At 34.1% G+C, this 16011-nt stretch overlaps 1 protein-coding gene across 1 annotated transcript in view; it reads left to right on the forward strand.

The window, feature by feature from the left end:
- Window positions 1-16011, forward strand: part of SPATA16 (spermatogenesis associated 16) — a 277685-nt gene that overhangs the window by 65578 nt on the left and 196096 nt on the right. The window contains exon 3 of the mRNA XM_070791798.1: window positions 10978-11123. Within this exon, the coding sequence (XP_070647899.1) occupies window positions 10978-11123 (146 nt within the window). The remainder of the gene's footprint in view (window positions 1-10977; window positions 11124-16011) is intronic.

The raw sequence follows: 16011 nt of genomic DNA on the forward strand, positions 1-16011 counted from the left end.
AATTTAAAACCAGTGAGTGTTATTCTATGGTGTAGAGATTCTTTCTAGTCTGTTAAGAGAGTATAAAAAGATATTTATTAAAATTGAAAACTATTAGTTATGAGACCCTTGCAGCATGAACATTTAGCTTGGTATCTAAAAAGAGACTGTGAAGATCCCATTGACAAATTGGCAGGATAGGATGGTGGTTAGCTCTTGTGCCTAAAGCCCATCCTTCTATATGCATTAATCCACAGGAAGATCATTGCAAAGGTCTGTCAGGCACCAGGTAGGATTTTCAAAAAACAAAGCCTCAAGGAAGAACAGATGATAAAAAGCAGACTATCACCTATATCTACTGCATGCCCAACTCAGAGACACAGGGCCTTTTGCAGCTAGAATGCCAGAAGTTCCCCACTGTGTTCAAGGACTTATTTCTGGGGCTCTCAGTGCTATTTCATCCCTTAATTCCACTACTAGTACTCTCTTTTTATATCTATGCATAAATGTCAATTCTTCAACATTTAGGAAATGGAAATTGATAAGCAATGTTTTATGTCCCCTTGAGATATGAATGAGAAGAGGCAGTAAAAGAAAGAGCAGTGAATTCTAGAGGTTGAAGTTTGTTTTTGTTTTTTTCTCCTTACGATTCTCCAGGCAAAGGAAGTTCTATATGTAAGCTCTAATAGTACCAAGGTGAGCTGCAAGGAGAACCAAGAAGCAGCCACCAACTCAATCTCTAGTATTTGGTTTGGACCAATCTCTTGTGCAGTCAGGCCTTAGGGAAGATTCTACACGGTAAAAAGAAAGGGAAGCATTCAACTCAGATGGAATACTGAACTCACATTTTCCAACAGAAAAACCACTGGAAGTTTACATGAGAAGTTCTACTGAATGGCTAATAAGGGTGCTAGGTACTAACAATTAAAAAAAAAAAAGTATTGAACAGAATAATTTAGGACAAGGAGGCTGATGTGGAGGAAAGAGAACTTTCCATCAATTTTAGCCCCTGGGAAAACCACTAGATTTCTTTTGGCATACATTTTTTATTTTTTTTTAAAAACACAGTGTACAAATTTCAAGAGGTTATCATTATAATTCCACATCCCTATACTCTATAAAATGGTCACCAGCACAAGTCTGTTTACCATCCTTATCATGCAGTTGACTTTCTCCCCCCATAGGTTTCAGTATTTGTCAAATGGGACAAACTGTTTTATCTACTTTATGGAGATACTAAAAAGTTACATGTAGTTATATACAAGAAAAAGTCTCAGAAATTATAAGCATTCATTAGTAATGAAGTCTTTAAAGTCTTTCCTATTTTCAATATTGTCCTCTGTATTTCACTGATACTATCACTTATTCTTTACATATTTCTTCTAGTTTAAAATTTATGCTACAATTTAATTCTCAATTTCTTAATAATTCTATTTTCTTCAAATCCCTATCTCACTGTTTCAAAATAACAAATGAATACTACCTTTCCAAATTATCTTATATATTTTGATTCAAGGGAAGATCTTCAGAATTCAACATCAGGCTTTCCAATCTCTTAATCTTTGGCTTTATTCCATCTATACCACTTTTTTTCTCAAAGGTTTGTCCCATGTAGTAAAGAAGGGTCCCTCAGCATTGAGTTCCTGCAGTCATAACACCTGTACCTTGAAAAAGGCTACCACATAGAGTAGGAGGAAATTCTTTAGACAAGTTCAAATTTGTAGGATGGGGAAAGAAATGCAGAACATGCAAGAACTCCAGGCACCCATGACTGATTTCATAAAAATAAACAAGAGAAAGAGTAAGAGCATAAAAGACAAATGGTAAAGGGTCTGACAAATGGTAAATAACCCACAAATGATGAAATATAAATGACTAACAAATATGCAAAATGGTCTAGTCTTATAAGTAACCAAGAAAAGCAAGTGGTAACATTTTAAAGAATAAGAAGCACACACTTTCTTAAAGAGCTGTTGGCAAAAAAAAAAAAAAAAATAGGTGGAAATAAAAGCTGTGAATTTTTTTCCTAAGTAAAGCACACAACACACTTCTATATGAGAAAAGCTAAAATAAATGAGTTAAGTATTAATTAAAGATATTAGTTTTTTTTTAAAAAGTACAGAGAAACAAAACAAAATCCCTTAGGAATGTAGAAGGAAAAAATAACAAAGCCAACATAAAAACCAAAGCAATGAATTAGGAAGAAGAATATTAAAGTTAATAAATTAATCTAAGAGTATGTTGGTTTTAAGAAAACAAAGTCAAATCCCTGCAATTCCAATTAAGAAACAGAAAACAGAACTATATAGTACTGAGAGCGAAAAAAAGAATGACACCACTGCTACACAGGCATTTAAGATATTCTAAGAATATAATATTCTTCACTATAATGACAGATTTTAGAGTCTGAATGAAACATAATTTTCTAAGAAAATATAAATGAACAAAATACAAAACATTGAAAACCTACACATAACAATAATCAAATTAAAAAAAAAAAGAGGTTAAAAAAGCTGGGCTGAAATTTTTTAAACTATTTCCAAGTGTTCCAGAGTACTGAAAAAGATGGGAATCTTTCCAATTTGTTTTATATGGCCAGCATAAGCCTGACACTAAAGCGTGGTACACATAACTCAAAATAAATTATATATTTGGAAAAAATCTAATTAAATATACACTGCTGCTGCTAAGTCGCTTCAGTCGTGTCCGACTCTGTGCAACCCCAGAGACGCAGCCCACCAGGCTCCCCCGTCCCTAGGATTCTCCAGGCAAGAACACTGGAGTGGGTTGCCATTTCCTTCTCCAATGCAGGAAAGTAAAAAGTGAGAGTGAAGTCATTCAGTCGTGTCTGATTCTCAGTGAGCCCATGGACTGCAGCCTACCAGGCTCCTCTGCCCATGGGATCTTCCAGGCAAAGGCACTGGAGTGGGATCCTATTGCCTTCTCCAAAATATACACTATATGAATAAAATAAATCTATATGAATTAGAATATCTCAATTGTAAAATGAATAAAATTCATGAAGTGTATACATACACATGCCCAATACATATGAGAGCTTTCTTTAATAATCTTTGTTGCCCATATGATTAGCAAAGAATAGATTAAAACGTTGCTAATACCTAGTGTGCATGAGGATATAGGAAAAACAAGAAAGACACTTTGTTGGCAAAAGTATAAGGCTTTTCTGGAAAGCACTTTCATGTTGTATATTTTCTAAAATATGCTTTTTGGGATTGTAATGTCTATGCCTGACTTGGCAATTCATGCAATTCATATAATGTAAGAGGACATTAGAACAGATAGAATATGAAAATTTAGAAATGATCAAATGTTGAACAAAGATGTATACATAAGGCTATTCGATGTATATTATTTATGACATTAAGAACTCTCAAGTCTCTGGAGAAATTTCCCACTAGGAAAAATATTAAATCAGGATCTAGTAAAATTATGCAGCCATTGAAAAATGGCATAAATTTATATTTATTAATGCCCAAGATATATTCAAAGAAAGAAACATAATACTATGGATAATGAATAATATCATTATTGCAAATGGAAGGATAAAGATGTAGATAGATGATTGATCAATAGATAGAAAGCTAGGTAAGATGGAGATATCCACACCAATATCTAACATTTAAGAATGGTCATTTTTATATAATGAAATTGTGAATTGTTTTCTCTTCATAATTTCTTAATTATCTAAATTTTTAACAACTTAGTAAAGTTCTTTTCATTATCTGTGGCAAAGAACCAGTTCTTTTCGGTTTTGTCCCAATCTGTTGCAGACTGATATTTTAATAAATAGAGTAAAAAAAAATTACTAGAAAAAATGAAGGGAAATATGACACAAAAATACAAAGCTAGCAAAGAGAGATAAGAAAGCCTCCTTAAGTGAACAATGCAAAGAATAGAGGGAAAATAATAGAATGGGAAAGACTAGATATCTTCAAGAAAATTAAGAGATACCAAAGGAACATTTCATGCAAAGATGGGCACAATAATGGACAGAAACAGCAAAAATGTAACAGAAGCAGAAGAGATTAAGAAGAGGTGGCAAAAATAAATAAATAAAAATAAAATAAAAAAAAAAGAAGAGGTGGCAAGAATACACAGAAGAACTGTACAAAAAATATCTTAAAGACTTGGATAATCACAATGGTGTGGTCACTCACCAAAAGCCAGATATCCTAGAGTGTGAAATCAAGTGGGCCTTAGGAAGCATTACTACAAACAAAGCTAGTGGAGGTGGTGGAATTCCAGCTGAGCTATTTCAAACTGTGTAAAATGATGCTATTAAAGTGCTGCACTCAATATGCCAGCAAATTTGGAAAACTCAGCAATGACCATGGGACTGGAAAAGGTCAGTTTTCATTCCAGTTGCAAAGAAGGGCAATGCCAAGGAATGTTTTAACTACCTTATAACTGCACTCGTTTCACATGCTAGCAAGATAATGCTCAAAATTCTTTAAGCTAGTCTTTAGCAGTATGTGAACTAAGAACTTCCAGATGAACAAGCTGTATTTAGGAAAGGCAGAAGAACCAGAGATCAAATTACCAACATTGTTTGGATCACAGAAAAAACAAGAAAATTCCAGAAAAACATCTCCTTCATTGACTACATGAAATCCTTTATCTGTGGGGGTCACAACAAACTGTGGAAAACTCTTGAAGAGATGAGAATATCAGACCACCTTACTGACCTCCTGAGAAACCTGTATGCAGGTCAAGAAGCAACAGTTAGAACTGCACGTGGAACAGTGGACTGGTTCAAAATTGGGAAAGGAGCATGTGAAAGCTGTACACTGTCACCCTGCTTATTTAACTTATATGCAGAGTACATCATGCCAAATGCTGGGCTGATGAATAACAAGTTGGAATCTAGATTGCCAGGAGAAATATCAATAACCTCAGATATGTAGATAATACTACTCTAATGGCAGAAGGCAAAGAGGAACTAAATAGCCTCTTGATGAAGTTGAAAGAGGAGAGTGACAAAGCTGGCTTAAAACTCAACATTTGGAAAACTAAGATCATTGCATCCAGTCCCATCACTTCATGGAAAACAGATGGGGAAAAAATGGAAACAATAGCATAATTTGTTTTCTTGTGCTTAAAAATCATTGCCAACAGTGACTGCAGCCATGAAATTAAAAGACATTTGCTCCTTGGAAGAAAAGATATGAACAACCTAGATAGCATATCAAAAAGCAGAGACATCACTTTGCTAACAAAGATTCATATAGTCAGAGCCATGTTTTTTTCGGTAATCATGTATGGATGTGAGAGTTGGACTATAAAGAAGACTGTGCCCCAAAGAACTGATACTTTCAAATTGTGCTGGAAAAGACTCTTGAGAGTCCTTTGGACTGCAAGGAGATCCAACCAGTCTATCCTAAAGAAAATCAGTCCTGAATATTAATTGGAAGGACTGATGCTGAAGCTGAAACTCCTATACTTTGGCCACCTGATGCAAAGAACTTTTCCAGTGGGAAAAGACCCTGATGCTGGGAAAGCGTGAAGGCAGGAGGAGAAGGGGACAACAGAGGATGAGATGATTGGATGGCATCACCGACTGAATGGACATGAGTTTGAGCAGACTCTGAAGCTAGGGAAGGATAGGGAAACCTGAAGTGCTGCAGTCCATGAGGTTGCAAAGAGTCGGACATGACTTAGTGACTGAACAACAGCAATTTTATTATAATTCAACAGATACAATATTTTTCTATCAAAGTACTGTGAAAGTTTCTAAATGCTTGCTCTCTGTTTTTGTGCATCAGTAGCTCTTGAAGTGTCACCATGTAGCACTGACGTAGTGATTAAACACACAGACTCCAGGGCCAGACATCTAGGTGTAAATTCAAATTACTAATACTGTAACCTGAGAAGATTACACTCCAAACTTCAGTTTCCTCGTCTGTAAAATGAGTAATGAAAGATATGCACTGAATATTTGTCCCTCCAAAATGCATTTGTTGAAACCTAATCCCATATGGGAGGGATTGGGGGCAGGAGGAGAAGGGGACGACAGAGGATGGGATGGCTGGATGGCATCACTGACTCGATGGACGTGAGTCTCAGTGAATTCCGGGAGTTGGTGATGGACAGGGAGGCCTGGTGTGCTGCGATTCATGGGGTTGCAAAAAGTCAGACATGACTGAGCGACTGATCTGATCTGATCTGAATCCCATACGTGATGGTATTTGGAGGTGGGGACTTTGGGAAGTGATTAGGTGTCTTGAAGGTGGAGCCCTCTTGAAGAGGATTTTTTCCCTTATAAAAGAGACCCCCCCCCAAAAAAAGGAGACTCTGAGTGAGCTCTCTGGTTCTCTTTCTGCTATAAATATTATTTACGTATGGATTTCTCTGTGAACTGAAGTCTTCATTTCTCTGGGATAAGTGCCCAGTGTGTACTTGTTGAGTTGTACAGTAGTCACATGTTTAGTTTATTAAGCAACTGCCATACTGTTTTCATCACTGGCTGTACCATTTTATATTCCCATCGGCAAAGTGTGAGTGATCCAACTCGTCACCATTTTGATGTTATTACTACTTTTTAGCCATTCTACTAGGTGATATCTCACTGTAGTTTTAAATTAAATTTCTTTGATGGCTAATGATGTCAAACAATAAACACATTGAACATCTTTTTATGAGCCTATTCACCATTGGCATGTTCTCTTCAGAGAAAACTCCGTTCATGTCTTTCTCACTTTCCAACTGGATTCTTTTTTTTTTTAACTGTTGAATTTTCAGTGATTTTCCAGGGCAGCTGAGCAAAATATGTTGACTACATTCAATTGGTTAATGATGTTGTGCAAATCATCAGGATCCTTGCTGACTTACTTTCTAATATTTCTATCACTTGCTGAGAGTAAGAATATCAAAATATCCAACTATAATTATAACGTGAGTAATGTTTTAGATTTTAATTAAAACCATAAAAATAAAACTATTTAAAAAGATGGGACTATTAACTACAATTATAATTTATTATAAAAATATGAAAATTATGTTAGGAAATATGCAGGAAATTAATGGCAATTAGACGTGGCAATAGAGTTATGGGTAGCTTACTCTCCATCTTTTTTTTTCTTTTGATAATTTCCTGGACAATTAAATAGCTTAAAAAATTTCCAATTGAATGATATATACTGTAATTTGTAGATAATTGATAGCTAAAATAATGCCTCATTTTTAAAGATTTATTGTTCTTTCCTAGATCTGCAAGGATCACTCAAAATTATGTCGAGTATGGTGGGCAAACAGTCATCATACAATATTCTATTAAGTGAGAATCTTTTAGCAAAATCAATCTTACTAATGACGATACTAATGAAAGAAAAATGCGTGGTTGTATTTTTAAGAATGGGACCCATAACATAATATTTAATCTTGGTTTTTTCTGCTATTATTGGGCTTTCTGTTATTTTTATCTGTGTTTTAAAACAAACTTTGAAATTCCATTGTACCACAATTTCTGAAAATAGGTTTGATATTTATTTCTTAAAACAACTTTGAAATACCTTAGAAAAAGGTTTTATAACTTTTTATAAACTTTTAATAACTTTTTATAACTGAAGTATTATCAGGCCATTTTCAGAAAACTATCAAATATATTTTGTAAAGTATGTATTTTTAATTAAAATTTTAGCCTGTGATTTTAATTTACTACTGAAATTTACTATTACATTTTGAAATTTTAATATCCAGTTTCTCATGAAAACAACAACTATACCCATAAGAGTTTTTACTTCATTTTTCCTAAAAAATTATGCTTTTAACTTGTCCATGCTTCTTTTTAAAACAAAAATTTCACACCTAATTTTTGTTTTCTAATTCAGTCTTCTCATTAATTTACTATATTAAGTAGTTTAAAACTTTTTATTAACTTGTTTCCATGACTTTTTTCACAAAAAGCTAAAGTGTATAGCTTTAGACAAATGCAACTTGAAATAAGTCACCCTTCCTGCATGCAAATAAATACATCTCATATTAAAGTCCTTCATCTTCTAGAGAATTCACTTGTTAGTCTTCACAAATGACTACCTGAAATTTTAAAATTCAACAAAATATCTGAAATGTCCTTTATAATCCTGATACCTGTACTTTGTCTATATTTACTATACTTCTACCTTTAACATCAACATATTTGTAACAATTTGCCTTACTGCAAAGCTTATTTCAAAGACACATCACTCTGGCAAACAAATAAGGTAACCTTTGATAAAATCAGAAAGTTCTGTATCTTATAGTACTTGATTGATAAATCACGATCACCACAAATATACAGGCTGCGTGTTTTTCCATTTTAATGTGAACTGAAAAATTATTATTGTCTTTCCTTGCTTACAGTTTGGTTTCATAAAGTATGCACTCTGGAGCATTAAGATTGATCATTTTATTCCTTTTTTTGGCCTTGAAACTCATAGAAGTAGAGACTATAGCAAACATTAGATCAGGAGCTTATTTTTCACTTTCTTTCAATGTTCACAGACAAAGTCTTAATGTTATTAAACTTGAAGGTCAGTTTCCTCTTGCCATGTAGAATCTGAATGTCCTTGTGGAAGTTACTACCCTAATGGCCCCTGTATTCATCCTACAAAAAGTATGCCTGAGAAAGGAGCTATATCTGCTCTATCACACCTGATACGAACAAAGAGGAGGAAGGGGCAAAGGACATATACAAGGTGGGGCTTGTTTCTTTTATGTTTAAGATTTTAAACAAACAGGCTTCTCTGTCCCTGGAATTCTCCAGGCAAGAATACTGGAGTGGGTAGCCATTCCCTTCTCCAGGGGATCTTTCTGACCCAGGGATCGAACCTAGGTCTCCTGCATTACAGGTGAATTCTTTGCCGTCTGAGCCACCAGGGAAGCCCAAGATTTTATGTGAAAAAAATCCATGAGGTTTAAGCATTTAAGATTTGGGGGAAATATGCTGATTTAATTTAAAGGATAAAACTACTCAAGAAAGTCTAGAACTTTAATACAATGATATGCTAACAAATGATACTACATAATTTCTACTTATGTTGTTTTCCACTGACTTTATAAAAAGCTGTGTTATCCAAAAACATTTTTTCTTCCTAAACAACCATTATTTTAGGTATCCCAGGGTCATATAGGATCAAACTGGTAGAAGAGGAGAGTTGCTGTCCAAGCTATCATGTTCAAACTATAACACTTTCTTAAACTGTATTTTAAAGTCTGTTTACAACCACACTGACATTTGTGAGGTCATACTCTCAGGAATAGTTACTAAATCACTGTTTAAATACTTTGTCTCTTTTATTATGAATTTTATCAGGTAATCTTTATAAAGCATGGAAACAGCCTTGACTAAGGTCATTTACAAATACTTTGTATCGTCCATAAAAGTCTTTGTTCCCCCAACTTGCCAAATAATTGAGAAATGTATTCTGAGGATACATGGATAGAAGTTGACTCTTTTATGAAGGGCAGTTAGAGGGGGAAAAACCTTTATGTCTGATTCTGTGTACATAGTTGTATGGGAAAATGAATACTAGATTATAAAGAGCTCTCATAATAAGAAAAAGATTAAAACATCAATGGAAATAGGCAAGGAATGCAAAAATAGGAATTTATACAGAATTTAAAATAGCCAAAATTTATTAAAAAGACCTATTAAATAAAACCAATTTAATTAGACCAAATTAAAATGTAAGGGTAGTATTTTTTGTCTGACGATTACTAGCAATTAATAAATAATTATTGACTGAATATATGTAGTAAAAAATGTATCCCATCAAATTGGAAAAGACTTTTTAAAATGATATGAATTATTATAGTTGACAGAATATCTAGGTAGTACCAGGTAACTACCAGTTCAAACAAAGGATGTAAAACATCTAGATTTTCCTTCAGCTTATAGTTGTTGGATAAAATTAAGAAGAGAAACACATTTTAGAACAGAATAAACCCATTCTCAACCTATTTGCACTTTAAAAAATAGACAATAATGTTAACGTAAATGGCAAGGCAACCTCAACTTAATCTATAAAAGAAAATTAGTTTAAATAACATTTTTTAAAAAACAGGATTTAGAATACAAGAAATCTTACACGGAGATATATACAAATAGGTACTAATCCTCAAATATTACTATCCCTGGTGCGAAAAGCATACAGGAGATAAAAATAGCAAATAGCAATAGCAAATATATAAAAATAGCAAAGAAGCAGATATTCTGACTAAGGTCACTAAGTGGTGGTGGAGTCTGTCCTCCCCCATCAGCCTTGATTCTACGGAACAGTAGAAAACTAAGGGGGAGAAAAAAGTACCAGTCTATCCTTGTCATATTATTGATACTTCTTAATATTTGGGGTTCTCTCCCCAAAATGAATTATTTTCTTCCTCTGCAGTTTATCTATGGTGCCCAGAAACCATTGACTTCCTGGAATTTTTATTAAGAATTCCACATTCCTGCCATGTTTTTCAGATACTGTGGCCTCTGCCAATAAATTCTAATGAATTTTCACTTCTTTTCTTTCAATAACATCCTAGAGAATATGATTCAGACTCAAATTAATCACCAATCATGTTAATGGCTCCTAGGAGTTTACTTCCGATACCCTTATTATATTAAATCAAACCTGATAGTGTGCTACATTATTGCTTAGCTGGGTTTTCATAAAAGCACTGGTATTTAATATGATTTATACCTGATTTTCTGTTAATATCTTTGCTTATTGTGTGCTTTATTTTTAAAATAGACATTCTTAGCTAATGACACCCCTTTAAAATATATCATACTTTAAAAATATTTTACAGGAAGCATTTTACAATAAAATGTGTTACTTATAGTCACTTAATAGTGAACAGGAATAAGTTATTTAATTTATAATCAAAATGTTAATATTTTACTTGTTTGGAAAAGTGTGTGTATATATTATGTTTTGTTTATTTAAAAGATCAATTATTTGTCAAGATGATTAGAAAATTTAAAGCACTGTATTTATTTTTCTTTTAAAGCTTTGCAGCAAAGGGGCAGTTCTGGGAAAACCATTTGAAGCATCTGCTGAAGATATAGCTAGTGTGGCAAGTTTCATTGAGACAAAGCTTGTTGCATGCTATCTGCGAATGAGGAAACCCGACCTTGCCCTGAATCATGCGCACAGGTAAAATGAAGGGTTAATAACTGCAAGTAAGTACTATCCATGCAAGCAGAGGGTATAATGTGAGCTTGTAGGATTAACTTAGATTCCATTGAAATGTAATCACAAAATTAAACCATCTCTTTATTACTTAATTTACGTTAAGCTAGACAATCATCCTATCCTCGTCATAGAGATCACAAAGGGCATCTCAAAACCTAAGGAAAGAAATAAACCCATAATTAACTATCATAAAGCGGACAAAATTAAAAGGCAGGCAACTGCAGTAGCAAATGACTACAGGAACAAAGGAGGGATCGAATAAAGTTAAGTAAGGGGTGAGAAGGATGAGAAAGATTTCCAAAACTGACTGAGATACAAAGAATGGTAGAAAGAAATTCCAGCTATGAACCATGAGCAAAGACACCAAAGTTTATGGCTTATTTGGAGATAACATAACTGATTCAAAGGATGTTATGAAGGGGCAAGTGCGACAGCTGTCCAAAGGTATGAATCACCTTTTTATCATTGTCCTTAAAGATTTCGTTTATTTATTTCTATCCTCTTCCTTAAAGATTTCGTTTATTTATTTCTATCCTCTTCAGAACTCTGTGTTAGCTTTTGGTTTCCTAGAATCCTCAAGGTTACCCAGCCCTATCTCTTTTTCTATAAAAATGTCCTCTCCTATGTCTTGTTCCCTAAAGGCCTTGATCTTATCATGGGTAGTATTCAGTTTAATCTACCGCAAAGATAAAGTGATTATGTTACATCTTTTAAATAGCTCTTTGCTTAGAATTATGACGCCTCTATACCTCCTTGCCTAATTTAGAGCAATTTACCTAAAACTTTAGTCTTGTTCATTCTCTGAGCTCATACATCCTGGATTTCTTTTGGACACAAATAACAAAACTAATAACATGAAAACATAATGCCTTCCCTGTGAATAACCAGTAAGAAACATAACCATCAATTGTATTAAGACTCATTATGTGAGCAGGAGATCTGCCAACGTGCTAAAACTCATTTATAACTCTATATCCACAATGATAGAGAAGTTCCATCAGATATTCTTAACAGCTCTATGGAGACCTCAAACTTATAGGCTTAAGTTTGACATCAAGGACCTGCTGACAACAAAATCACTTTGAAATTTCTAAGATAACCTGCTGGAAAGAAACTTTTTGCTTTAAATAAACTGCAGAACCTAAACACAGATTCTCTTTGATACCAAAGAAAATTTGACTCTATATTTTCTGGAAACACCTTATGCAACCATAGTTTCCAAACCCAATATCAGGACATATGGTTACATTGGAAGAATTTCATTTCATTTCCATTTGAAAGGGCCAATATTGGAAATGTAATGTATACTTCAGTATGTTAAAATATTGGAATTTCTGAGCCACTTAGGTGACTTGTAAGCATAATAAAATATTTGAAATTGGGATTAGCCCAGAAAAGCTACAGGCATATGTAAACAATAATGAATTGAGATGCACCTGAAAGTAATTATTTATCACCTTGTCCATGGTTTTCACTACACATATAAAGTGCCTTTAACATTGCCTACATATTAATCAAAATGTCTCCTGGATATTAGAATGGTTTGATGGATTTTCAAATCATTTTTATAATCATAAAAAAATTTTAAATGGCATGATCATGCCAAAATTCAATTCAGTTTATAAAAATAACTTAATGAACATTAATCAAAATAGTACTATAAGAAACAATAAAATGCTATGGTTCCTAAGGATGCAAGGATAAATTTCAATAGGTTCACTATTTAGACTTTGAAACTTTTGTTTTAAAACTAAGAGTGCCCTTTCAAGTCCTTGAAAATTACTGAGGGGAGGGTATACAATATAAAGATGAAAAGTAAAATGATCTTCCCTATTATGCTAGGATTAACTTCTGTATCCTTTTTATTCTATTGTAAAATAATTTTTGCTTCTAAGTTGAACATTAACTAAGAAATGGAAATCAATAGAGGTTAAATAGTGAATTCATACAATTAATTATGCACTAAGTGAAATAAATCATTTTTCTAGGCTTGTCATATTGCAGAACTACAGAAATCAGTATATATGATTCTAATATTAAAATGTTTTTAAAGATCTCAGATTTTTAAAATAGAATCTGAAACATAAATATATTTCTCAAAATAAATAATCAGGATATTCAGTGTATAAATAGCTTATAACCATTAGTTATACACTGAATGTAGAATCTTTCTTTTGTATTATTACCACACTGTGATGGTTGATACTAATCATGGATCAAAATTAAAAGATTCCTTTTGCATTTATTTGCATTCCTGAAGCATCCTTTCTTTAATTTTATGTAAATTGTGAGGCCTACTGCATATCTTTAGATGTGTTAATACAGAAATTAGCTTGAAAACCATCATGTAGTTTTGCTTTTGATAAAAATAAGTGCATATTGTTTTGTCATGTAGAAGACTACAAGAACCATAACTGTATGGTTTTAGGGTCAACAAAGATACATTTTGAAATTAATTAGCTGAGTATTGCCATTTAAAATATGCTAATAAGTAATACAAAGGCTTTGAAAAAAAGTGGAAGTGTTTGTCATTCAGTCATGTCCAACCCTTTGTGACCTCAAGGACTGTAGCTTGCCATGTTCCTCTGTCCATGGGATTTCCCAGGCAAGAATACCAAAGCAGGTTACAATTCCCTTCTCCAGGTGATCTTCTCCACCAGGGATTGAACCCTGGTCTCCTTCATTGCAGGCAGATTCTTCTACCGTCTGAGACACAGGGAAGACAACAAAGGCTTTAGAAACAACTATTAGCAAGTTTTTCTTTTTTAAATAACATATGCAAAGCACCATATTTCGATGTCATTTTTTTTTTTAACTTCAAACCAAAGTAATGCCTACACTCGCCAATCGAACATATCAACTCTGTGCTCACTTCATCAAACTACTGTCATTGTTTGTCAGTGGTGTCTTGATCATTCCTGAGACTGATTTCTAATTACTGCTATCTTATCAAGAATGGAAATCCTGCTATAACTCTTTCTTCTCATATAATTATATGTTGATGTGTATAATTCTAAAGATTCTAATAATACATATCACCTTTTTTGCCTATTTCCCATCTTTAGACTGATATTGTTTATGCTGTAGAATTTTTTTTTTTGGCCTTTTTAAAAAATTATTTTTTTATTGAAGGATAATTACAGAATTTTATTGTTTTCTGTCAAACCTCATATAAATCAGCCATAGGTATACATATATCTCATCCCTTTTGAACTTCCCTCCCATCTCTTTCCCCATCCCACCCCTCTAGGTTGATACAGAGCCCCCAGTTGAGTTTCCTTAGCCATACTATGCTGTAGAATTTTGATGCCACTAGGTGGCAGACAAGATGAAGTCGAAAATAGCAAAATGTAGAAAAAAGCCTCTTTTCAAAATTGTTTTATAATTCTCTCATCTATGTTCATTCATTCAACAAATATTTATTGAATGCTAACCAAGAGCCTGTGCTAGGCAGTGGGGTAGCAGTTGTAAACAGGATTGTGTTCTTTGTACACATTAGAAGAGGTAGCAAAGTTTAAAAAACAAGTATCAATAAATATGAGAAAAAAGAGTGTGATAAATGCAACAAAGATAGTAAATATAATTTCACATTGCAGAAGCAGCATCATTTATTAAATCAGATTCATGGAGTCTGAATCTGACTGCCCAGGTTTTAAATGTGATTCCCCTACTCACCAGTTCATCTGAGTTTAATTCTCCATAAAATTGGGTTATAATAACTGTACCTACTTCACAAACTACATCCCACAAGGTTTTGTGAAAATTAAACAGAAACCTATGGATTCTTTATTCCAGCCATGACAGAGTTACTGGTATAAAAGGACCTGCCTTCCTGCTATAAATAAGTATAAAACTAGGCAAAATATATGAAACAATTCTTTTTAGGCACTGGAAAACGGTCACAGCAGGACTTTGATCCTTGAGAGAAGGGTAGTATACACGGTGGCTACCATGGTTTTCCTGACCAAACTCAGGGAATTAAACTTCAATCTCAATGAGCTGAGGAAGCAGAAATTAGAATATCAGTTCAGTTCAGTCACTCGGTCCTGTTCGACTCTTTTCAACCCCATGGACTGCAGCACGCCAGGCTTCCCTGACCGTCACCAACTTCTGGAGCTTGCTCAACTCATGTCCATCGAGTCGGTGATGCCATCCAACCATCTCATCCTCTGTTGTCCCCTTCTCCTCCTGCCTTCAATCTTTCCCTGCATCAGCGTCTTTTCCAGTGAGTCAGTTCTTCACATCAAGTGCAAAACTCCAAAGTATTGGAGTTTCAGCTTCAGCATCAGTCTTTCCAATGAATATTCAGGATTGATTTCCTTTAGGATTGACTGGTTGGATCTCCTTGCAGTACAAGAGACTCTCAAGAGTCTTCTCCAACACCACAGTTCAAAAGCATCAATTTCGTGCTCAGGTTTCTTTATAGTCCAACTTTCACATCCATACATGACTACTGGAAAAACCATAGCTTTGATGAGATGGACCTTTGTCCGCAAAGTGATGTCTCTGGTTTTTAGTATGCTGTCTAGGTTAGTCATAGCTTTTCTTCCAAGGAGCAAGTGTCTTTTATTTTCATGGCTGCAGTAACCATCTGTAGTGACGTTGGAGCCCAAGAAAACAAAGTATCTTAGAATATCAGATATTAGAATATCAGGCTTCTAAAAAACCCTGTAATTTACAGAGCAGGTGACTGAAGGAGAAATAGATCTGTGAGGGGGTTGCGGGTAGAAGACTGCATGAGGATTTGCTGCAGGTTCTTGACCAATATGAAAAGTAAGACTTCATGTAGCAGAGACTGCCTGCTGCAGGACCAAGTAATAAGTGAAAATACCAGAGGACCTGCAATGAT

Source organism: Bos indicus, chromosome 1 (genome assembly GCF_029378745.1).
Source record: "Bos indicus isolate NIAB-ARS_2022 breed Sahiwal x Tharparkar chromosome 1, NIAB-ARS_B.indTharparkar_mat_pri_1.0, whole genome shotgun sequence".
Taxonomy (NCBI): Eukaryota; Metazoa; Chordata; class Mammalia; order Artiodactyla; family Bovidae; genus Bos; species Bos indicus.